Source organism: Chlamydotis macqueenii, chromosome 5 (genome assembly GCF_036417535.1).
Source record: "Chlamydotis macqueenii isolate bChlMac1 chromosome 5, bChlMac1.mat, whole genome shotgun sequence".
NCBI lineage: Eukaryota > Metazoa > Chordata > Aves > Otidiformes > Otididae > Chlamydotis > Chlamydotis macqueenii.
The window spans coordinates 36,978,093-37,003,683 of NC_141560.1; the positions used below are offsets into that span (position 1 = coordinate 36,978,093).

At 40.5% G+C, this 25,591-nt stretch overlaps 1 protein-coding gene across 17 annotated transcripts in view; it reads left to right on the forward strand.

Annotated features, from left to right (window-relative positions):
* The window catches only part of GPHN (gephyrin), a 313,321-nt gene extending 288,319 nt beyond the window's left edge, over window positions 1-25,002 (forward strand). For 9 of the 17 annotated variants that reach the window (XM_086748178.1, XM_086748164.1, XM_086748169.1 and 6 more), the window contains 6 exons: window positions 14,784-14,871; window positions 16,932-17,005; window positions 19,301-19,365; window positions 20,639-20,742; window positions 21,926-22,022; window positions 23,988-25,002. In XM_086748178.1, the coding sequence (XP_086604304.1) occupies window positions 14,784-14,871; window positions 16,932-17,005; window positions 19,301-19,365; window positions 20,639-20,742; window positions 21,926-22,022; window positions 23,988-24,121 (562 nt within the window). In that variant the 3' untranslated portion in view covers window positions 24,122-25,002. Of the gene's footprint in view, window positions 1-1,767; window positions 1,840-14,783; window positions 14,872-16,931; window positions 17,006-19,300; window positions 19,366-20,638; window positions 20,743-21,925; window positions 22,023-23,987 lie in introns of all 17 variants that reach the window. The other 8 variants (XM_086748177.1, XM_086748161.1, XM_086748163.1 and 5 more) reach the window with 1 other exon arrangement.
* Window positions 25,003-25,591: the final 589 nt, after the last annotated feature.

Consider the following 25,591-nt stretch of genomic DNA (forward strand, 5'->3'; position numbering starts at 1 on the left):
TAACACAGCAGTAGTGATCTATAAAGACAATATGCCAATCAGAGCTTTGGCTATTTTAATATGTCATGCTCAAACGAATTTGAAACTTTCTGGAAATTTCTACAAGATGCTTTTGATTTTGTTACCTCATTATAATTCATTGTGTTGTTTAGAAACACTTGTAGTTTCAGTCTGCCTTCTTGGAGAAGAACTTTGTGAGAGTATCCTTAGAGTTTAGCACCTTGCAGGAAGAAGTTCTTTATTTTTGGGACTGCTGTCCGTAACGTGGATGAGTAAACCAGAAGCTGGGATCACTTATGAAATCTGAAAGTCTTTTGTATGTCACTTCCTGACACGGCGACCCTATTTCAAGAGCGAAGACTGACTTCATTCCCTGACAATGGATAGAAGAACAAATGAGGGACTGAAGCCATTTTAGGAAATGCCTGTCTTGGGAAAACTGTCAGAAAGAAATGGACATCTAAGCTTACAACTTGAATAGTTTTAACATTTTTCCACTGCTTCCAAACAATATTAGTATGCATCTGATCTGACAGACCCTTTCTGTAGTGACTTACAAGGAAAAACCAAACATAGAATTTACAAAGTAAGAAAAAGGATTTTAGATTTAACTTTAGTAGTGTGCATGTGCATATGTAACACTATAACACAGTGCAGGCATACTGGCCCCGTCTTCTCATCACATCCCTCAGTCAGACAGGATCTGTGTGTGCCCAGAAGTGATCTTTGAAATGCTAGACTGCAGCTGCTCTGAGCAGGATCAGCTGAGCCTGGGCTGGGGAGGGAGTTTGATTTTGTTGTTGTTAATAGTCCAGCCAGCTGAGAAGAAGAAAGGACTCAAGAGCTTCACAGTGACTATTCATTTCAATCTTGAATATGTTATTTTAGGTTTTTTAAAAGAGACATTTATAAATCTTCCTGTGAAATGAAGATTTTTTTTTTGCATTGTATATTTATTTGTCCTACATTTAAGAGTATTAAAACATAGATTTTGACTTATTTCGTATTTCTGTTGCAAAGGACATTATCTAAAAATTATTTATTCCCAGTGAAACTGACTTGGAAGAAGTATATGTAAAAGGAAATGCTGTCTTCATAAAACAGGAATTCATAGCAAACCATTGTTTTAAATAAGGTCCTGATATCAGTAACTTTCTCAGTTTTGGACATTTTTTCTAATCCTGCCTCGTGGAGCAGGGTAGCTGGGTGTGAAAGTTTTCATGAATGAAGTGGCATCTTTATTGACTATGGAGATATAAAATTAGGATAAATACAGCTCTTTTCCCTTTGTGGTCAAGAAGGTGACATTTAATATGCCTTTAGACCCATTTCCTGAATAAGAAGCTAGAAAGTGTGAGTTACAATGGGGCCTATCTGCAAATATTTTCCCATTATCTGTGGTCCTTCTTCCAAAATGTCAAGGATTTTGCTTTGTCTGGAAGTCAAGAGTAAAGAAGTTTCTCCATAGACTCTGCAAGGAAAGATGAACTAAGCATTGTTGGCATGCCCAGTTGAGCCTGAATCCTTCCATAACTTCCTTGTCATCCTTGTGATAAGTCTATCCAGACTATAACAGAATTGTGTTCCCGTACACTCCCTTTCTCCCCCATTAGCTGGCCTTGCAGAGAGGAAGCATTTCCCATGATGATTTCAAATACTCAGAGCCACCAAAGGGGACACAGCTGGGCACAGAGCATCCCTTTCACTCCAGGAGCCTCTCTCTTTCCCTGGCTCTTTATTATACCCTTCTGCTTCCTTTACCCTCAGGAAGCCAGATGTTTTTAAAGAAGAAGGGACACAGAGCTTCCAGAACACTGCGAAGACAGGCCTACCAGATTGGTGAGCACCATTTTTAAAACACTTGGGACATTGAGGCACATGCATGCTCACAGGCAGGCTCGACTAGGTGTCTGTCAGCGCAGAGCTTGGAGCATGGATTCTACCAGTGGTTGCCATACAGAGGCAAATGATGTTTTATTCTGTCCATTAAATAACACTGCTTTGTCATTTAAGTTCTTATGCACCAGTGCACTGTAGACATACGTAGCTCCACAGTCTTGATAAAATTAAAATTCTGTTAATACCAAGAATGTTTACCTTACTCGTCAGTATTGGCAAACATCTTTATCCATCAAGGCTTTTCCCTTTTAAAACTAGAGCAAATCAGGAAGAAGCCTGCTTGAAAGTAGTAGTTGAGTACAACTCTAGGGAAGTCACTGTTACAACTCTTCAGTCATATACCTGCAAACATGTTTTTCCGTTATGATGCTGATCTTCTCTAAAGCAGGCTAATTGGAATGTTCCTGAAGTCTATCTATCCACTATGCTTTTTTTCCCAAAATACATGTACATTTGTATAGTAAGTCTTATTTAGTGGGGTGGCTTAATATAGATTAATTTGCAGAACTTACCTTCTATCACAGACAGGCCAAAGGGGCAGGAGTGATAACAGAGGGAGAGTAAACCACCTGTCATTGTCTCCATTAATTAACAGAAAAATTAGTTTGTTTAGTTTGATTCTTGTAGGAATTAAAGATAGACAGAAAAGTAATGAAAAACCTTTTCAAGGCTAATACCTGAAAAAGTTGGGGCTGTACAACCTGGAGAAGAGAAGGCTCCAGGGAGACCTTATAGTGACCTTCCAGTAGCTGAAGGGAGCCTATAGGAAAGATGGGGAGAAACTTCTTCAGCAGAGCCTGTTGCGATAGGACGAGGGGTAATAATTTTAAAATAGAGGGAGGTAGATTCAGGTTAGATACTAGGAAGAAATTTTTTACACTGAGGGTAGTAAAACACTGGCACAGGTTGCCCAGAGAGGTGGTGGATGCCCCATCCCTGGAAACATTCCAGGCCAGGATGGATGAGGCTCTGAGCAACCTGATCTGGTTGAAGATTTCCCTGCTTCTTGCAGGGGGTTTGGACTAGATGTCCTTTAAAGGTCCCTTCCAACACTATTCTATGATTCTGTGAAAGCTCCAGTCATGTGAGGATCCTCACTGAGGTTAATGGGCCTATTTTTATAACAAAAGGCTGGAGGATTGAGTTATATCTTACCATTTGCATACTGGAAGAACAAGTTTCTGTACTCATTACTGAATCAATGTGCCATATCCTTAGCCTTCAAAAGATTTGTTCTTCTTTAGCGATTGGTTTTTCATGCTGAAGCCAAGGAGACATAAATCTAGGTTTTCCTCCTTAAATTGACTAAAGAGATCAACCCACCAGTATCTTACACTATGCTCTACACATCCCAAAAAATGTAACTGCAATTAGCTTACAAGAACCTGCAGTCTTTAAAACATTTTAGATTAATGTGAAGAACATAATATAGACTGTCTGCTTTATCAGAAACTGCTTAGAAGCTGAGGCATGTACCAGCAGATGATCAACTTGGAATACCTCATGTAAGTCTGTTCACATATCATTGCTAAAAGCCTAAACCTAGAGGACATATTAAATGAGCCTTTGAGCTCTTCTAAGCAGTGCTGGAGCAAGCATCAACAAAAAACAGCCCCTAGAATAAAGTTTTGGTGCCCAAAGCATGAGCAATAAGAAAATGCTTCTGCTCCCAGAGCAGGAGAAAATGCAGTGAGCATTTTCTTACACTGAAAACATCTTTGAGCTTGAAAGAATATAGTCCAGTATTGTAGAGACAAATGAAGTTCTAGTTCCTTCCATTGACTAACAGCTGTCAAAAAATTGACTTGCTGGTCTCAGGATAAGTTTCTCTTTCTGTTCCTTCTCTTCACTTATTTCTAATAAACTGTAGTTTACTCTTCTTGGAGTAAATTTGTATTTTATTGGAGAATTTGTATTATATTTTAGTAAACAAAAATCAATGTCATATTTCATTTGACATTTTCTAAAAAGTAACTATTTGTTTTAAGACATAACTGATAGCAGGGAATTTTAAAAGGCCTTTTTAGATTGTCTCTGACCTATGGCTTCCAAGTCATTTTTCTTCTGGAGACAGGCATTTTTCCAAGTGACTAAGTTATGATTCTGTAAAAGGTAGAGCTTTACAGAGAAAAACTTCATTTTGAGGCATTGCCTTTAGGGACTGCATTTCTACCTGTCATAGAGACATCCATACTGTAGTTAACTTGCACTTACACCAGTTTACAGGGGGGATGAATTTACCTAACATTCACTTAAAATTTATTTAGAATTTTACTCTTGCTTGAAATTGAAGCTAAAGCAAAATGAAAAGGTAAGAAATTCCATTATAATACCATGTCACCGTGTGTCAGATTTTGTAAGAATATTTTCTTTGTATAAGCACCTGGCACCAATTACATCAATCATAATATTTTACTTTCCCTTATGTCACTATAAGCCAATTCTCATATTTCATGAGTGCTCTGAAAGAAAGAACTGTAGAACCATGTTTACCCTTCACACTCACCAGTGCAGTGTCATCTTTACTGATGAGCCATGTCTTTGGCATTGATTATTGTATTGTGTGGTATAATCTTCAGCCATATTATTTCAACCCATCTACAACTGTGGAATCTTTTCCACTTCAGAAGTGAAAACTTTTTAGTGAATCCATATAGATTAATTTCCTTCATAAGAAGGAATATAAAATAGAAGCTATTATCTTTACCAGTGAAATCCCATCTGACTTCTTGGAAAAACTAATGGATTTCTGGTAAGTGTTGGGGTAAGATTCATTGTCCTCAGCCAGTAAAATGTCCAAGATATTAATTAATGGAAACCAGCAGTTCTCAGGCTGCTTCTTACGTTCAGAGGACAAATACTAGCCTGGATTTAGAGCGGGTAAAGTGCTCACGGGTTGGTACAGTGGCCCAGCACCTGAAGACAACTGTTATCAAAGCTTTGGTCCTGTTCTTTCAGTATTGATGAAAAAAATCACTACAATTCACAAGCAGATGCTTGCAGATGACAAGCAAGCAGCAGACAAGAATGTGATACAGCATGCAACCATCAACAATGTAATGCCTTCATGTAGAAACGTGCTCCATCCACAGCACATGAGCACCTGGCTTCTACAACATGGGACCATTTCCTGTTGCACTCCCATGGCTATCTCTTCTTCTGACCTCTCTGGTCTTTTGTCATTCTGGCATATATATGGGTGGGAATCTTCTGAAGCAGTTCATGAAAACAGTGGAGTAAAATATGTTATCATCCAGATACAGAGAAAAAGTTTAAGGCATTAAGCATATCTCATGGTAACTCCAGCGAAAGAGTTGACAACCTCTAGTCAAAGTCTCTTCGAGTTCATAAATATAATATGAAAAAGAATATTCTGCAAAATAGCATTCTTATTTGCAGCAGAATCAATTAAAGGAGCAGCAAAAAGTAACAAAGACAGATTCTTTTATGTTGTTATCAGATAGACAAAACTTACATAGTTATGTTGAACAAGCCAAAAGCTACTGTAATTATTCCAGCTTTCCTCACAAGCTGGCCTGTATTCTTAGGGAAAACATATTGCATCTGTTCAAAGTGATCCAGGGAAATACCACAGAAGGTAGAAGGAGGAAACATTATGTGAACATGATGAAATACACTGGAGAATTTTGAAACAAATACAGTTTCAGAAGAGTGCCCATATGCTCCTACATACATCATCAAAATCTTATTTTCTTCTGCTTTAGAAAACCATACTAGTCAAAACACAGAATTCCTATTACATTCAGATATTCATTCATTGAATTACATTCATTGAAATACATTCATCAAATTACATTCAGTATTACATTATACAGAAGTTAGGTTTTAGCTGGCTAAACCTAATATGGCTTCTATTCACTATTCTGCATCATGCGAATTACTGATATGCAAAATTTTCTTCTTGGCCAAGAGGTGAGAAGTGGGTGACAGACATTGTCTTTATGCCTAGCTGCATTCATCTATTCATTTTGAAACCTGTCACCTCAACTGAATGAGCACAAGAAGAAAAATGAGAGTTAATCATAAAGGATTAAATCCATATCCCATCTTTCCTCAAACAGAAATGTCATTGAGCTTGATGAGATCTCTGACTACAATAAGTACAGTCTCTTGGTTTTTTGATGAAAGTTTTACTTTGGTAAATTCTTTGTTGTTTTGGAGGCGTTCAGTTTTTTCTGATGTAGAAATAGAAGCTTAATTTGGATCTTTGCATACAAGGGGAATTTCTAGCAGGTCCTTGTGCCTTTGTTAAATCTTTTCGTCTTCTGGAAGACTTGTTTAGCAGAAAAGAAACCTCATAAGATGCAAAACTAGCACAAACCACTCTTCCCAGTTTGTGTGAGCGTGGCGAGAATGTGCTAAACTCAGGGTACCTGCAGACAGCACATAGCCCTTGGAAGTTTACAGTCAACTGCTGTAGTTTATTGGAGCAGCTGGTCTACTTTGCTCTTCAGTGTGATTGGTGTAGGATCAGTGCTACCACTTCAGTTTTCACTATGTGTCCAAGAATCTGTAGTTCCTCTGAATCTCTGAGAAATCATGTCTAAAGGGTAATTATTTCAGCATATAACTGAATTGCTTAAGATGCTTTCAAATAACCAGTAAGCAAGAAAGCTTACCCAGCTCTGCTTTTGAACTCACAATAGACACTTCTGCATGCATCTGGTGCATTATGGTGCATGTATATCTTTCTGTAACCGTGTCCAATAAATCTGGAAAGCACACAGGTTTAAGGTGCTAACAGTGATGGTTTGCATGCACAAGTTTTGCGAATACAGGTTTCCAGAAGACCTGGGTTTATAAAAGCCCAGGCTGATGCATAGAAGAGTACAATGATCACAAGTGTTTCTGTTAGTCACCCAACGGTAATAGCTGTGTATGGCAATGCACAACGAGGACTGGAAATGACTGTCAGGTAATGAGGTTAATTTGAATGAATGAGATTACTGTGGCAAAGAACTTGGTGGAAATGATCCTGGAAATTAGTAATGAACTATGGATTTCGTACTGTGACAATGGCTTGATAAGTCAGTCCTGACTAAACGTTCCAGCTCAATTTTACAGGGATCAGCCATTTTACTGCAGAGTGGTAGGTGAAGCACATTACCATTTGTGGCTTTCTGTTTTCTAAATTAAATTATAAAACTAAGCAGTTTAATTACATGTATCAAATTGCTGATGTTAAGGGTTGTATCACTGAAAAGACTGGCATTTACAATTAATGACAGTGAAGCACAACAATAGGATCAACAGAAGTGAATTAATAGATGTTGATTTCTATTTGAAAGAGAAAATTACACTGTAATTTAGGGTACTTCAAAATGGCACTTAAAACATAGAGAATTCTTTGGTCTTGACTGTACTGTAGTTATTTCTTTTGAGAGAGATAAAGGAAAAATCTTCTACGTGGTTGATGTCTATTTTAATTAGGCTTGCATCATTTTTTTTTGTTCAAACTCTTAAGCGCCTGTGTATCTTTTCAGTTCAAAGACAGCTCAGTAATCAAGTGCCGCATAACAGTTTTCCACAAACTAGCTTTGATAATCAGAATTTTTCATTAATCCAGAAGATGCTCCTATTCTGGCAGATTGCCATCCTACAATCCCTCTCCTCAAATTAATGAAATCAAGTGGCATGTCAACTGCAATGTCACGCGTCTGCTAACTGGATTCTATGCATGCTGCCATTATACAATGGATACCCTCCAACTAATTTCCAGATTGTACTGCTCATTCTGTTCCATAAAACTGAATAAAGAGGGTCAGGAAATTGAGGTAGTAAAATAGATACTCTATTTATCAGACTGGCAAAATTAGCAGAGAATATAAAGATTTACTTAAAAGTACATGGACTCCTTATGCAAAGCATTATGTCTGCAGCTTCAAAAATGTTGTACGATACACATAATATTTGTGCAGACACAATCTGCTGTAGATGGGCATTTCTACTTATCTATATGAATAATTTCATAAGCTGTGTATGTAATTCTCATAGAACAAATTTTCTTAGTTGTATTTACAGAAGATGCTGGGATGTCATCTGACACATACAGAGTATGCTTTTTCAGTCAATTGTAGCGTGTCGGAAAAGCACACTCTCCTTGTGCACAATGTCACTCTGACTTTGAAAATCACCAAATGAAACAGAATAGTTCTGCCATCTGGAAATGAGACTTCACATCAAAATCTACTTTACATTGATTAAGTTATTCACCGTTACATTTTAGCACCTGTTACAGTTCCGTCTGTGAAGCAAAAAAAAAGTCAAGAATAGCACTTTCACAAGACATTTTAAAGGATTTATCATAGTAAATTGGACCACTAGTCTAGCTAATCCAGTATCCTGCCCCTAGCAACGGCCAGGGCTTCAGAATGCAGCTTCTGATTTGTACCTGCTCAGTCAGTGCATGTTATTTCTCAGCTTCATGGTGATTTATCACAGGCCTTTTAGAACAATCTTGTCCTGTTAAGCTCAGATGACAAAGTTATTTTGTCTGTTCTTTCAGAAGTTAATAGTCTTCAATTATTTGTTCCCTTTCCATGTCAATCCAAAGGAGAAGCTGCTCGCTATTATGCAACAAATGAAACGGAGCAGTAGTATCTTTTTATCTGATGATATCATGTATGTGTTAATATGCAATTTGAATGATAACTCTGAAGTAGGATAGAAAGTCAGACAGACCTGAGTGGCAAAAAGAAATGGGCCAAACAGGGCAAAAAGAGAGAAGCCTTCTGCAAAGGGAGGGAATTCTGTAAGTGTCTCTTTGCTTCACAGTAAAAGCCAAACTAGCATAACCATTCAGTTTATTACAATAAAATTTATATTGCTTCTTTCATTTTGGAGGAATTCAATGCATTTTGCAGCTATCTAAAGAGGATATGCAGTTCTATTGGTTGGATAGTTTTAGTGGTAGAATTTTTAAATGTCTTGCATTATCAGATGGTACGGAAAGGGATATATTGTACAGGTTGTTCTTCTGGAAATGCTAAAAAAAAACACACCAAGTCCAGTAATAATCAATTTTTTAAATGACATGTAATAAAAAAAAACTGTTTGATTACCTGCTCCAGTGTTATGCTACCCTCATAAACAAAAATGTCAGTTGAGCCCTCACCTGGTTTGAGTTTGTGTTTATTTTGGTTTTGGTTCTTTTTTTTTCCTTTGGTAAGTAATTTTAGAGATACACACACGCACACATATATATTTGGTATATAAGCAGGAACACTTCCATTCTGTTTAACAACAATTAGATATAGACTTGTTTGCTTTTTACTGTTCCTTCCATTATTCTCAAACTACAAGCAAAACCAAGCACACTTCATAATCCAGAGTTAGGATGTTTTCAGACAGGTGGTTTTGCTACCTATGAATAACCTTTAAATAATTAAGCAAGATAAAATGAAACAGCCTGGAGCAAGCTCCACATAAGGTCCTCAGCTGCATCACAACCTAATGAGAAAAATATACTGAAAGCAGTCTTAGCCTAGTCATAGTGGCACGAGCGTCATCGAGCCTGTATGGCCCTGTGTAATGAATCCTTGCTGCATTCCAGTCTGCACCCTTGTTGGCAAGGATTAAGGAATGCTTAGACCTTGAGAGACATTTCCCATTACAAACTATAATAATCTTACGCAGTATCTTATTACATACAGATTACTACTTAGACCATCAATATGAAACAATTAGTTCCAAAGAAGATGCTGACAGCAGCCAACAAAAGACCTGCTTCTTTCCTCTTCACAACTAATGAAGACTTGTCCTCGGTTTTGGATAAAACAATCCTGAGATTTCAGAAGGGGCAGCTGAGAAAATGTCTCTGTTTCCCAAAGAACAAGATGGTTCTGCTTGAATATGTATGTTTTGTATTTTCTCCCAAAGGAAAAAGAGTTCAGCTGTTCGTTATAGGCCATTTAGAGTATCCAAGATAGCCAGTATCCTAAAACAACTTGCCACTTAACACCTTAGAAAAACCACTCAGCCAAGCCACAATATCGGCAGACACTATTTCCCTTAAAAAAGAAGTCGTGTATCATTGTGTCTGATTGATTACGGCCTACACTGTGGCACCAGCAATCTGCCCTTCTTTGTGCTGTAGTTTATTGCTTGCCTCTTACAAAGCAGTACATAACCCGACACAAATAGAAAAGTTGTCGGAGAACCGTACTGCATGATGCCAAAGAAGATGCTGCATCAGTCACTGGAAATGGTGGGAAAGGGTCTGGAGTCTTTTTGCCTGTAAGGCAGACCCAGGGTAGAGGACACTTGAGGGCTCTCTGGTGGATAGATGAGATGAGGAGTGTGCAGGGTTGCATGCACTTGAGATACCTACTCAGTGAGGGAATGTAGTGTCTCCTGTGTTAGATATAACATATTGCACCAGCACCAAGAAATGCTAATTGCTGCTTAAACTGTATTTCACTCAGCTATGGGCACGGACAGAATACTCAGAGGAAAGGATTTTTCTTTCTGAGACCTTTTGAAACACACACTTTCTGTTAGTCTCTGAAAGGTCAACCAGGACTTGCATAGTGTTTCTGATTTTCCTGTTTCCACTTCAAACCCCAAAATAACTGCAGTGATTCTATCTTTTAGTGAAATATAGCCAAAGTTCCCAAAGGATAGCCCACATGCCATTTGCTGCCTGCGAAGCCTTGATAACCCATAATGGCATTTTGTAATTGTAGTGTGGCCTTTAACTGAGGTGCTGAATTCCAGGTGAAGTCCTTTATGCAGCCACTGCTGTTATTGCCGATTCATTCGGTAGCATTCTGAGAAGGAACAGCCTCCCGTGGAAAACTTTCAGGATCATTAAAGTCAAAACATACTGTTGAATGAAAATTACATATAGCGTAGCAATTGGTCAGCTTCTCATCAGTTCACAAATGTTGAATGTAAAGTATGCATTTAAAATATTGGAAATTATTTTGGTTTCCTTTGGTCTTGTGTAGGTTGTGTTACCGAGTTTCTCCACTGCATGCCTTGAAGCTCTGTATTAATCATAGAATCATAGAATGGTTAGAGTTGGAAGGAACCTTCAAAGGTCATCTCGTCCAAGCCCCCTGCAAGAAGCAGGGACATCCCCAACTAGATCAGGTTGCTCAGAGCCTCATCCAGCCTGGCCTTGAACGTTTCCAGGGATGGGCATCCACCACCTCTCTGGGAAACCTGTGCCAGTGTTCTACAACTCACATTGTGAAAATTTTTTTCCTAATATCCAATCTAAATCTACCTCCCTCTATTTTGAAACCGTTACCACTCGTCCTATCACAACAGGCTCTACTGAACAGCTTCTCCCCATCTTTCTTGTAGGCCCCCTTGAGGTACTGGAAGGTCGCTATAAGGTCTCCCCAGAGCCTCCTCTTCTGCAGGCTGAACAGCCCCAACTCTCTCAGCCTGTCCTCATAGGAAAGGTGCTCCAGCCCTCTGATCATCTTTGTGGCCCTGCTCTGGACCTTCTCCAGCTGGTCCATGTCCTTCTTATATTGGGGTCTCCAGAACTGGACACAGTACTCCAGGTGGGGTCTCACCAAGGCAGAGTAGAGGGGGAGAATCACCTCCCTCGACCTGCTGGCCACGCTCATCTTGATGCAGCCCAGGATGCAGTTGGCCTTCTGGGCCGCAAGGGTGCATTGCCGGCTCATGTTGAGCTTCTTGTCCACCAGCACTCCTAAGTCCTTCTCCTCAGAGCTGCTCTCAATCCATTCTCCACCCAGCCTGTATTTGTGCCTGGGATTGCCATGACCCAGGTGCAGGACCTTGCCCTTGGCCTGGTTGAACTTCATGAGGTTGGCACGGGCCCACCTCTCCAGCCTGTCAAGGTCCCTCTGGATGGCATCCCTCCCCTCCAGCGTGTCGACGGCACCACACAGCTTGGTGTCATCGGCGAACTTGCTGAGGGTGTACTCTATCCCACTGTCCATGTCACCGACAAAGATGTTGAACAGGGCCGGGCCCAACACGGACCCCTGAGGGACACCACTCGTCACCAGTCTCCACTTGGACATCGAGCTGTTGACCACCACTCTCTGAGTGCGGCCATCCAGCCAACTCCTTATCCACCGAGTGGTCCGTCCATCAAACCCATGTCTCTCTAGTTTAGAGAGAAGGATGTCGTGCGGGACAGTGTCAAAAGCTTTGCACAAGTCCAGGTAGATGATGTCAGTTGCTCGTCCCTTGTCCACCGATGCCGTCACCCCGTCATAGAAGGCCACCAAATTGGTCAGGCACAATCTGCCCTTGGTGAAGCCATGTTGGCTGTCACCAACCACCTCCTTGCTCTCCATGTGCCTTAGCATGGTTTCCAGGAGAATCTGCTCCATCTGCCAGGCACAGAGGTGATGCTGACCGGCCTGTAGTTGCCCCGGTCCTCCTTGTTCCCCTTTTTAAAAATGGGGGTTATGTTCCCCCTCTTCCAGTCATCAGGGACCTCACCAGACCACCACGACTTTTCAAATACGATAGCCAGTGGCTTGGCAACTTCATCCGCCAGTTCCCTGAGGACCCACGGATGGATCTCATCAGGTCCCATGGACTTGTGCACCTTCAAGTTCCTCAGATGTTCCCGAACCTGCTCTTCGAGTACAGTGGGTGGTTCTTCATCCTCACAGTCCCTGCTTGTGCCTTCCACAGCTTGGGTGGTGAGACAAGAGCCCTTAGCGGTGAAGACTGAGGCAAAAAAGTCATTGAGTACCTCAGCCTTCTCTATGTCCTGGGTAACCAGGACACAGGTTTCCTTCCGGAGGGGGGCTACATTCTCCTTGGACTTTCTTTTGTCCCCTACATACCTATAGAAGCTTTTCTTGTTGCTTTTTATATCCCTGGCCAGATTCAATTCCGTCAGGGCTTTAGCCCTCCTCACCCGATCTCTGGCCACTCGCACAGTCTCTTTGTAGTCCTCCCAGGCTACCTGTCCCCACTTCCACCCTCTATAGGCTTTCCTCTTCACTTTCAGTTGGTCCAGGAGCTCTTTGCTCATCCACGCCGGCCTCCTGGCCTTTTTGCCTGACTTGTTTTTCATCGGGATGCACTTCGGCTGAGCTTGGAGGAGGTGCTCCTTGAATATGGACCAACTTTCCTGGGCCCCTCTTCCCTCCAGGGCCGCCTCCCATGGCACTTTGCCCATCAGGTCCCTGAAGAGGCCGAAGTCCGCCTTCTTAAAGTCTAGGGCTGAGAGCTTGCCATGTAGTTTCCTTGCTGCCCCGTGGATCTGGAACTCCACCATGTCATGGTTGCTGCAGCCAAGGCTGTCCTTTAGTTTCACATCCCCCACCAGCCCCTCCCTGTTGGTGAGCACAAGGTCGAGCATGGCACCTCTCCTTGTCGGCTCCTCTATCGCCTGCAGGAGGAAGTTGTCATCCACGCATTCCGGGAACCTCCTGGACTGCCTGTGCCCTGCCGTGTTGTCTCTCCAACAGATGTCAGGGTGGTTGAAGTCCCCCATGAGGACCAGGGCCTGTGACCGTGAGGCTGCTCCTATCTGGCTATAGAGCACTTCATCTGCTCTGTCCTCCTGGCCAGGCGGCCTGTAACAGACCCCTACCGTAACGTCCCCTGTCCGTCCCCATCCTCTAATCTTGACCCGTAAGCTCTCTGTCAGCTCCTCCTCCATCCCCAGGCAGAGCTCCATGCACTCCAGCCGGTTTCTGACAGAGAGAGCGACACCCCCTCCTCGTCTCCCCTTCCTGTCCTTTCTAAAAAGCCTATACCCCTCCATGTTGATGCTCCAGTCATACGAGTCTACCCACCATGTCTCCGTGATGCCAACAAGGTCGTAGCCCTGCTCGCGTGCATGCATCTCCAGCTCTTCCTGTTTATTCCCCATGCTGCGTGCGTTGGCATAGAGACACTTCAGCTGGGCCCCTGACAAAGCCGACCTGCTGGCTGGAGCGACAGGAGTTCTTTTGGACCGCAGTTTAAGTTCATTTGCACATAGCTGCGATCCTTCCTCAGCTTCTGGACCCTCGGTGCTGGCACTGGCGCCATGCTGACAGCAGTGGGCTGAACTGTGCTCCCCCTCCCCCAGCAACACCAGTTTAAAGCCCTGGCAAGCCTTTGTCCAAGGCATCAGTATTAGCATCAGTACTGCTGATAGATAAATAATGCCTACTTCAAAGTTTCCAGTTTAGATCTAAAAAAAAAAAAAAAAAGAAGAGTTAAGATACTAAAAGTGAAATATACTCAGCTTCTATCCTTCACCTTTGCTGTTACACTCTTTGTATGCAGGAACATCACAGCTCCCCTTACACTGTTTCTCGTGAAGGTAAATAGGCACTTGAACAGGATGGATGTGTTTTTCCAAGATGAAGTGGATGTACAGCTGACTTTGCTGCAGAACCCTCTGATGGAGAACATAAACATAAAGGATTTACTCCCACTTTTAACTGGTGGAAGTTTGAAGTGGAACCTTACCCCTGTTTTTGCACACATCAGATAAGCTAGACAGGTAGTTCTGCAGCCTGCTTGGTGGCCAGCAATTTTCATGTGTCAGGTCCCTTCAGCCTGTAGCCCTGTCAGTTCATGTAAATCATAATTTGTATTGATACCTACTGTGCAAACTGCATACTTTTAGACACTTGTATTAGTGTTGTTCAGTCCCAGCCTAACCTATCCCACTGTTCCTCTTACAAAGCTCTTAGAAAGGTGCCAAAGGTGTGGTGTTCCCTTAGTGAGATCGCCGTTCTTGACTTGAGTAGAGCGGTTTGGAGTCTTAAGGAAGAATAAATCTTCTATTATCCTAGAGCTGTATCTCTTTCTTAAAATCTGTGTGTGTATATACATCTGTATGTGTGCAGACAGACACTTACTTACACTGTAACTCATTATAGTTCTGTGCCACTAATCTGCTTGCCTGTTCTTTTCTGTAGCCCAGATGATTTACTGAATGCACTGAATGAGGGTATCAGCCGTGCTGATGTGATCATTACATCGGGAGGTGTATCCATGGGGGAAAAGGTATGCTAAATTTAAGTATGACTTCCTACAATATATATATATAAGAATTTCAGGCCAGAGTCTGTCGTCAGAGCTTCTACCTTTGTATTAATGTTTATTAAAAAGGAACCTTACTTTTTTGGAAGACTTAAATGTGAATTAATTAAGAAAATAGTCTTCAGTGCTGTCCTCATTCCCTTTGTTCTTATTACTGTACTATAGCAGATATAGTACAACAGAGAAGATTTCAATTCTTGATGCGAGTGATTTGCATTTTTATTTAAGGAGTGATTTAAGTAGTTATGATGAGGAAGGTGCTTGGTTAATAGCACATGAAGCCAACAGACTTCTTTTTATTCTTAGAGCAGGTAAAACGTAGATAGAATAAAGCTACTTTGAAAGTACTTCGAAAAGCAACCGGAGTATATAAATAGCTCTTTCTTACTCAGCAGATCTGTTTCCTAAATATGCCAAAGCTATATCTGTTACAAAAATACCTGATAGTCCTACAGAGGCAATACATACGAGAGACAGTGAGCTGATATATTTGCCTTTTGAATCATTAACAGAATTGTTGATTGAGTTCCTGTTGGTAATCGCTGTGACAAAACCATCAAAGAAAATAGGGATACACAGATGCTGGTGGGGCGTAGATCAACCTGCAGGACATTTATTAATCATGACTTATGCGAAGGAAAACTCAGATTACTTTTTGATCCCAGGCTGAATCTGTGAGTTTGGCAGGTAAAAGAAACATCTCTCCTTTTATAACTAACAGATACTAAAGACAGTCATTAGGAGCTGACAAACATGAGTGCTGTTTTTGTCACTTTTCTGAGTAGAAATCATATTGTTGGATACATCATGAAAATGGATAACTAGTTAAACCAGTGCCAATTACTTTCAATCCCATTATTGCCCTCAGTATTCCTAGCAAAATAATCAAGGACAATTGCTGGTCTTTTAATTGGGAATAGTGCAGACACAGGAGGACTAGGAAGTGACTGGACGACTGAATGGTCTTACAGGCATTTATGCATTCTGGCTAATTTCTCCCCAGCCTGAATTTGAGGCAACAGCATAAGGTCAATATGCTGTATATTCCACTGATGGTTAGCCCTCTGCTACTGAGCTTTCAACAGTTTTAATAAAATAACTGTGAACATCCAAAAACTAAATAGAAAGTAAAAACAGGGTTAATGCAGTCAATAATTGAGAATTCATGCCTGGCTGGAAAAAGTTGCTGCTTTCCAAGTATTTGAACACATACACACGCACCCCCCCCCCCCGCCCCCAGAAAAAAAAAAAAAGGGAAAACGGCAAGGGAGCTTCAAGATTTACTGCTTCCAAAGTCTCTCTTCACAGATGATTGTTATGTCCTATGTCTTTAATCTCACTAAACACAACAGACAGGATACTGCATCTTTGAGCACAGCAATTTTCAATAAAGACTAAACAATAATTCAATTTGTTCTGTTAACTGGATCAATTGTGTTTATGCAAAATCATTTAACTTGAACAAACACAAGCCACCCACAGTTTTTCCTTTCTAAGGACTGTTAAACCCGACCACTGAATTCGACAATGTCCCAAAGAAATTACAATAATTAGAGTATCCTGGAAAACTATGATTTCTACAGTACAGTATTGATTTCAAAAGTACAAGGAGATCTCTAATTCTGCTGCTAGATAGCTTCCATGGCAAAAGTTAAATAACTTGGTGGTTTTAAGTCTTAACTTTGAACCATCAAGGCTTTTTTCCATCTTTGACGTGGAGAATATTTTAGTAGTAGGTGTTTGTGGGATCTTCTGAGATTCTGATGCTGCAGCTGTCTTTTAAATATATTACTATGTCCTCATGGAGTCAGGTTTGGCACCTAAAATGAGTCTGTCCTTCACCTCTTCTTTTTGAAAATTCCTTCTTTCAAATACTGGAAATTCCCCACTGGACTGTAGCACTTTCAGAATATGAAAAGTCTTTTATCTTCACTCAATATTAATTCATTGCTTTGAATGCTTAGATTATGTAAGCCACTTTGATGTTACTTAATCAATTTTCCTTTTTTTTTAAATTTAAACAGGACTATCTTAAACAGGTGCTGGATATTGATCTTCACGCACAGATTCACTTTGGCAGAGTTTTTATGAAACCAGGGTAAGAAATCTTTCCAATTAGGCAGCACAGGTGGATGCTACATTTGGCCAATGTAGCCAATGCTATATAAGTGTTTCAGTAGATTTGAGTTTTCCAAATACCCTATAAGCTACATGGTAGATATATATAGGAAAAGAAACAAAATCAATCCTATTCAGATTAGTCATCAGCTTTAGGGGTGAAATTAACTGGAACAGAGAGATTACTTTTCATCAGTAAGAGATATTTCTCTGATAACTTGCAAATCAGGTTCAGGGATTGGGGGGGAAACCAGCATGGTATAAACATGGCCACAGTCTTCACAATGATCACAGAACTCAGATACTGATATTGTTGTGAAATAACTGAGAAACAGAAGGACATCTAACTGCTGGTTTGCTTAATGAGCATCTCATTTAACTTCAAAATTTGCATAAGGCATATTCCTATAAACAAGCGATTTCTTGAGAGAATTGGGATAACAGCTAATTTACAAAGTTTTATCTAATTGGTATATTGAGCATAGTGATTTTAAAGTTAACAATCCTTTATCTGTTTGGTTTGCCTCAGAAAACTGTTTCAGCATTCCTTACCTTTGCTGTAGCACTGCTAGTTAATAAGTCTGGAAGTGTGCTTTGTAGAGAAAATGAAAACTACATGTATTGAAAATAGAGAGTTCCCTTTCCCAGTACAGTAGCAGAAAGATGTCTGCAGCTCTGCCTCACTAACCATGGAGTACAGTTTGCTTGCAAGCTAGGTTGGCAGGATCCAGTAACGCAAGGCCAAGTGCAGCTTCGAGGAGTGACTCCCTCTAGCCCATAATTGTTCCCAGGGAGCAGAACAGACAGTGGGTGTTTGCTGTGAAAACAAATACTTTCACTGTCTCTGCATACAACCCAGTAAAGAACCACATGTGCATTTGGTGCTTGTGCAGCTACTACCACCCACCTCCCTTCCGTAAGAGGAAGACATGAGCTGAAAGCATGTTTCTTCACGCTGGATATGGCCCAGGCGTGGAAACTGCTCACTGTTTCTGTCATTCTGCTACAACTGATGTGGGGAAGTCCCAAAAGTGAGACCTGCACTCCAGCCTCTGCTGCTCACAGTAGTGGATAACCTAATCTAGAGAATTCAGAATATTAAATTCCGGTTCTGGCTTATCTGAAGTGAACAAATTCTTTCTTCTGGTGATTCCTGTGTAGACTTGTAGCAGTAAACTTCTAATAACTAGCCAGAAAAGCTTTAAGAAATCTTATTTTCCCTAAACATCCATTTTCATTTTATGCTATAAGAAAGATATTTGTTACTGCTAGGAAAAAAAATTGGTCGTCTAACCTTACTGAGAATGGAAGCACTCTCATTTTCATTGGCTGTAGTGCAATAGCAAATAGTGTATCTTAGTTTTTATTAATTCTGTCTTAAAAGGCCTTAGATATGAATTGTGATTACTATATTGTGAAAAAAATACCTTGAATAAGTTCCAAGAACAAAACCAGAATTTGCTTTGTATGTCTGTATTTTGATATGCTACATGACTGCAGAGTGATGCCTGGGATTTACCGTTCCTTCACTTGATCTAAAAGTTGCTGAGCTAATGGAAGGTTGTATCTTGTCATTAACATAGGTATACAGAAAACTTTTTTTAATGGATTGAGTCCCTTTTATGTGCCAGTCACATTCTTGAGCAATCACATTACTGTCCTATTTGTGTAACTGTAATAGCTTTGATGGCAAATCACTGAAGATCACTCAGGAGCAGCTCTGAAAGGCAGAAAGAGCTCTTTACTGATAGACCTAGGCCTTACCTGGCTGCAGCTCTGCCTGTTTATCTGAATTTGTTTGTCTACAGACTGGCTAGCATTTGCTGCTCTGAAATACTGCTCCATTGTCACTGCTGCTGTAGAGAATGGAGTAAGGGAAATTAGTCACTAATGTTACAAAAATTTGGAGAACCATATATCAAAAGCAAATACAGCTCTGTAACTGCATAATTTCAGTATTAGTTCTTTGTTAATTGGCATCTAGCATGAAGATAGGATTTAGATTTTTGATTACTAGTTCATCTGTTCTTAGATTTTTCCTTACCAGAAGCAAAATTGCCTACTTAAAACTAGATAGCTGAATACGAAGAAAAACTAATTGTTCTGTTATCACAAAGAGAGGATTATACCCCCAGTATGGAATAAGCAGCAGGTGCTAGTGAACTGCTGAGAGAGAGATGCTGTTTTGTTTTCTTTCCCAAATGTTTTAAATAATAACACAGTAATGTTCAGTCAAAGTCTAGTGCAGGTATTAAATAGCTTTCCTTTTCCATAGCCTGCCAACAACTTTTGCAACTCTGGATATTGACGGCGTAAGAAAAATAATCTTTGCACTCCCAGGTAAGAAGTGTTGTGGATTACTTTTGTTGCTGTGCATGAATGACAGACATGAAACAGAATAGTGACATTTCACAGCACCTACGTCTCGTGTTGGCATCCCTAAGGAAGGTACCGGTGTGGTTTTCCCAGAAATTTCCAGAAGAGGTGGACTTACAGGGATATACTAAGGAGGAGTTCTTTGTTCCTGTTCTCAGAATTTGCTGGTGTACAGGCCTTATGATTTCTTCCATGCAACAATTTCCTTGGGTGGGGTTTTCCTACAGCTCCCTCCACCTTCAGAGTAAATATTTGGTGCATGTAAGTCAGTGCACCCACTCTGAAATACTGAAAATGCAGACAAAAGGGAGGGCACGCCAAGGAACATGTCACAGAATACTTTTTTTTATCATGATCATACCGTGGAACCAAAAGAGGGCAGCATCGCTTCACCTCCTGCGTGCTGCAGCTCCTTGGGAAATCACAGCGATCAGAATAAAGATTTCCTTAGGGGTCTGGCTACAAATCTCTGTCCTCCTAAATCAGGAGGAATTTATTTCATTCTTATTGCTTTGGCTTTGCTTGGATTTCTGACTACACAAGGAATCTTGTTCTTGATAAGCTGGTGGTTTTCAGATGTATCTCTAGTGCTTTTTCTCTCTCGTGTTTTAGTTGCTGCAGTACATTTTCTTCCAGGGGAGAGATCAGTGAAGCATCTGTCTGATTGTACTATTTATTTTAGAACTGTCACCTAGGGATGTCCAGATGTGTAAGACAACTGGTGTTTGACAGACGTTGGTCATACATCTCTTGTGAGTCAACAGAAAATGGAATGGAATCAGTGGAATTCTCCTCAGAATTTGTACTAAAACATTTTGCAACTCTGTTAGGGAATAGAAAGTTATTTTTCCATAGATCTTGGAAACCTTAATCATGAATCAAGAGCCCTGTCAGCTAGGACCTATACCTGTGCACAATAAACTCTGCCCCAGCCCGAGACAAGTCTACGTGTAAGACAATGGAAAAGAGGAACAGAGGCATATGGAGGGGCCTGAGGAACATGGGGCGGTTCTGGTCAGAGCAGGATTTCGGCACACCATCAGCCAGAAAGTGTGTCTTTCAGCAGGGGTACTTGCCACATGCCACTCCAGTCTTGAATGAAATGTTTCCCGTACGTAGCATGGAAAGCTCGTTAGAGTCCTTTAGAGTGCGATTGCTATAAAAATATGAGATCACTTTCAGCATTTCACAGAGTAAATCGAGAGGGAGTCACCACCAACTGTTCTTTGTCCTACAGGCAATCCTGTGTCAGCTGTTGTCACCTGCAATCTCTTTGTTGTTCCTGCACTGAGGAAAATGCAGGGTATCCTGGATCCTCGGCCCACCATCATCAAAGCCAGGGTAAGAAGCTTGTCCTCTAGGAGGCACAGCTCTTTGGGCTCTGAAAGGCTGTCTCGTTTGGGAAATCTGAGCCCTAGTCTAATGCTGGCAAGTTGAAGGAAGTTCACACAAAACAGAGGTACATTCTCAGTCTCTGGTATTGGTCCCATAATTTCTAAGAGTTAGATGGCCATCTAATGGAGCAAGATGCAGAGGCAGCCATTTGCCAATCAGGCAGGAAGGATGCTCTCCTGTTTAAAAAAAAAAAAACCAAAAAAACCCCCAAAAAAACCACAAAAAACCCCACATTTCTGTTAACCTCTGGTAAAACATGCAGCATAATCTGGCAGTACCTAAAGAGTTGGATAGTTCTGTATTAGCAATGGAAAACATAAACTCTAAAGCTGTTCTGTTCTTGAGTTATTTATGTAAGTAACCCACATGACCCTTACTCTAAGCAGTATAAATACCTTAAACTATTCATTTCACTCTTATAAGAAACCATGGATATTGTAACTCTGTTTAATATAGATTCAAGGCATGTTATTATAATGTATTATTCTTCTATTTTGATTCAAATAAAGTACCAAGGAACACATTACCTTTTATAGTTTTCCTAGTGTTCTTGGCTATGCACTTTTCTCTTACTGCTTATCCCATGTCTCTCTTTTGCACTTCCTCAGGCATCCAGGTTTTTCATTATCTCACAGCTAAAATATTTCAAATCAGAGAACAATTTCTAGTGACCTCACTTTTGTGTGAATTTTCCAACGTGTTCCATGAAATTCCATTGTGATCCATCCTCTGTATGTCTTTTCATTTCAAAGACTGGCCGTTTCCCTTTTGTCAGAGCTAGCAGGATTTTGAATGTGACTAAAATTTTTATCTTTATGCAGTTCAATCCAGAAACAATAAAGCTTTTTCCAGATAAATACTATCTTTAAACTCCCAGTAAAGGAATATTCCACTTAATGCATGTCGACTCCGTCATACACTTTGATATTATAACCTCACAGTTTTATTTCCCTTAAATACTGCAGTCTACCTTCTACAGCTTTTGATCTTGCAGTAGACACCAGCTGACCTCCAAATGCAGGTTTTTAAAATTACTGATTTTAGGGAAAAACGATTTAGCAGATGATTCCATTATCTTAGTGCAATCTGAATGCATGACATTGTCATCCTTTCTTTGCTTCTTCTACAGTTATCATGTGATGTAAAATTGGACCCCCGCCCAGAATACCATCGGTGCATACTGACTTGGCATCACCAAGAACCGCTACCTTGGGCACAGAGTACAGGTTAGTGCCCAGTCACGCAGACTGACACGCTCACTCACGCAGGTCCTTGCCTTCTGACACAGGTGTCTAAAACCAACCAAGCGTGTGCATGTTTTTTCATATAACCTTCCTTACGCAGACTGATTTGCTTACATAGTTGTGCACATGCATACGTGTCCATCAGTATAAAATTCAGTCATGACAGACTTACCAACTTAACCATTAAAACTTCCTTTATCTGAATAACCTGCCTTTATACGCACACATGTACACACACAGAAAATACGCCTGTGTGCTTGCACATGTGCACACATTCCTTTTTATACACATCCACCATGCTTATTTGCACTCACAAGCACATTGGCTTACTTTTGCTCTTATGCATGTACTAAACAAGCTGGGGCATAGGTAGGAACAGTCCAAATGAAAGAAGTGTGATTCTAGCTGAACTGGAAAAGTAGAAGAGATAGAAGAGGCTGTATATGTTCTCTTAAAGCAGACTAAGACTTTTATAAGTCATGTTTGCCACCTAGGGATACTTCTGGATACTCAGCTGCAATTGAGGTAGATACTATATTTGAATACTTTTTTAGCTGTGTACTGCTGGAAGACTGACCCAGTTTCTCAGGAGATTCAGGTCGTTAAACAACTAATTGTCTTTTCGCTGCATCCAAATTGTTCAATACAAAGCACTATAGACAAGTCTCCACAGGGAAAACATTAGCTCAAATGCATCTTACTGTTTACTCAGAGAAAGTTCTTACCATTGATTCCCAAGATCACACTGGGCCTCTGACACATTTCCAGGTGTAAATCAAGGTATTACTTACATCTGTAACATTATATTTGGTTTTACTCTGTTTTGTTGTGCACCACTTCTTTCCTTACGCAAGCAGACTGTCTGGAATTATTTCTCTGTCAATCTGGAAGATTGAAAACCAAGAAACCAAAGGGCATGACTTTTTCTTGCGTTGTCATTTCTTGTCAGTACTACCAATATGATACAGTTTATCTTCAGGACATGCTGTGAAGTTCAATGTCCCAAAGAAACCCATTCTTTTAAAGTGGTATATGTTATGGATTTACGCAGCTGGCCACCAGAACAGGGTCCAACCCTAGGATCCTGCTCAAAAATGTGAAACCCAAGTGAAGGTTTCCAATTCCTCTTTTTATTAGTTCTCAGGCTACAGCTCAAGACAAGTGCCTCTGGCAAGTGACCCCTACCCCAGATCACACCGTCCGATTATACCTAACTACCCAGCACCCAATCCCCAAGTCAAAACACTTAATTCTGGTTGGTGGTTTCTTGATTTCTTACTGGTTTTCTTTGCCTCTGGGCTGACCTTCTTCTGAAGTTACCTCATTCTCTTGGAATTGTTTCGTAAGTCCTTATGTTCTTCATTCTGCTCGCATCTTCCAGATTCAGCTAGCTCTGTGTTAGCAGCATGAGTTTTATCAAAATGTTTACTCTCCATCAGCTCTTGCAGCCTAAGGCTTCAGCTACTTTAGCGACTAGTGCTAAGCTACGAATGCTAACCAAGACTATTCCGTGAGAAGAATACAGTTAGTCAAACTTACACTATAATAGTATATTAAAAACGTTCTAGACTGTGCTGGTTTTAGTCTTTGTACAATCGGAATCAGGTATAGAAATTGAAAAATAAAGTAATTTTGATAGGATTAGAAATTCCAACAGAAAAGCAATTTACTATGAGAAGATATGAGGTACAGATAATGTGGAAGGCTGGATAGGAAAGCAGTCAGCAAAGTGAATGAGGGTTTTGAGAGCTAGAGTGATGAGAGCCTGACAGACTCCTATGGAGTTCTCTGTTTCCATCCACGTTGGAACAGCGAGATCCCAGCTCTGTGAATAGGTTAGCAATATGAACATCTTTGTAGGAACAGCTCTTGTTTCCTGTGTGGTGCGTTGGGGCTCTTGAAACTACGTGAAAACTTAACTGAAATTTTTCTCTCGCTCTCCTGCAGGGAATCAGATGAGCAGTCGTCTGATGAGTATGCGCAGTGCCAATGGACTGTTGATGCTACCTCCAAAAACAGAGCAGTATGTGGAGCTTCACAAGGGGGAGGTGGTGGATGTCATGGTCATTGGAAGGCTATGATGTCACCAGCAAGAGTGAAGCTTTGATGCATGTCCACATATCATTGACTGTATCCTGTAATATGCAACGGCACAGCTAGTTTTTCTGATTTGGATAAAAGTTGATCAGTATAGTCAACATCTTGAATTATATTTCAAATGGAATTTAAATAAATACCTTTTAAAAAAAAAACTTTAAAACAAATCTTAACAAAGAAATTTATTCTGATTATATCAAAGCAACTTTTTTTCCTTTCCTTGCAATTGCTTTGTGTGTTCAATGCTAGTTCTAATAGCGGTAGCTTTTAGTAGACAGCAGTAGGTGCCTGCAGAACTTGTGTTTTTTCTCATCTTTAAGATACAACTACTTATGCTCTTAAAACAAGGCTGTCTGCTTATTTATACTAGCGTAGACAACACTTGGATTTCCCTTATTAGTATGCTTCATAACCGCTTCACAGAGAGCTTCTGCTTGTTCTTTATCTTGTATCTCGTGTTGATGTGCACAGTGCCAAAAGCAGAGTGGCTGCACTGGGAACCCAATGAAGCCCCGAGGTTTTCTCACCTCGCTGCGCATTCAGGGATCTCTCTTGTCCCGGCAGCCACCCAGCTCAGTACTCTTGGGCAGTAACTGGATACCTTTTATTTCAACAAACAAAAAATTGCTTCCTTAAGTGCTGACAGCCTTTTTAACCAATACATTTAAAAATGTACAGAACAAAAAACTAAAAAAAAATCAAAGACTGATCTTGTACAGATATTAGTGTTACCAGCATTCGTGTGGAAATTAAATGAGCAAAGAAATAAAACTAATGTTAAACAACTCTGTACCATAACATTTTCTGTAATGATATTGAAACTTAAATGAATAAAAAAAATCCTCAATCATTATGTAAAATTTCATCTGTTTAGCCTTCTTGTTTGAACCAAAAAAATAGTGGTTTAAGAGGGTATTTGGGGTGGGGAAGAGAACAGGAAGGAATGGAAAATAGCATATGGAATCTGGGCCCTTCCCTCATGTACAGTGTCACGAGTGAAATGAAAATACTGAATGAGCTCTCTCTCGCTCATCTCCCAAGGGACAAAATGGAAGCAGCGTTTGTGGGTTTTAAAATTGGAGTAGTCAAAGCTGGAGAATACTTTTATCCCCATCTAAATTGCGTAATAGCTGCAAACAGCCCTTGTGCTGCACTGTGTGGAATTTGAGAGAGCATTCTTTTTTTTTTTTTTTTCATGAAGTTTGCTTTTTGATATTGGGACTATTCGGCCCCCACCGGGTATTATGGTATTACACGTAATACCATTATGTATTTTGGTAATTTTACATTTCATCTGGGATTAAGACCATAACAGTGCCCAACAACACATTGCTTCTTGGAGTTCATGAGCAAAATACTATCCCATCCACTCCATTCATGAAGCCAGAATATTTGTCTACAGTACTTTTTGAAGACTTAGTTAGGGAGGACACAAAAAACTGGGCTTAAGTCCT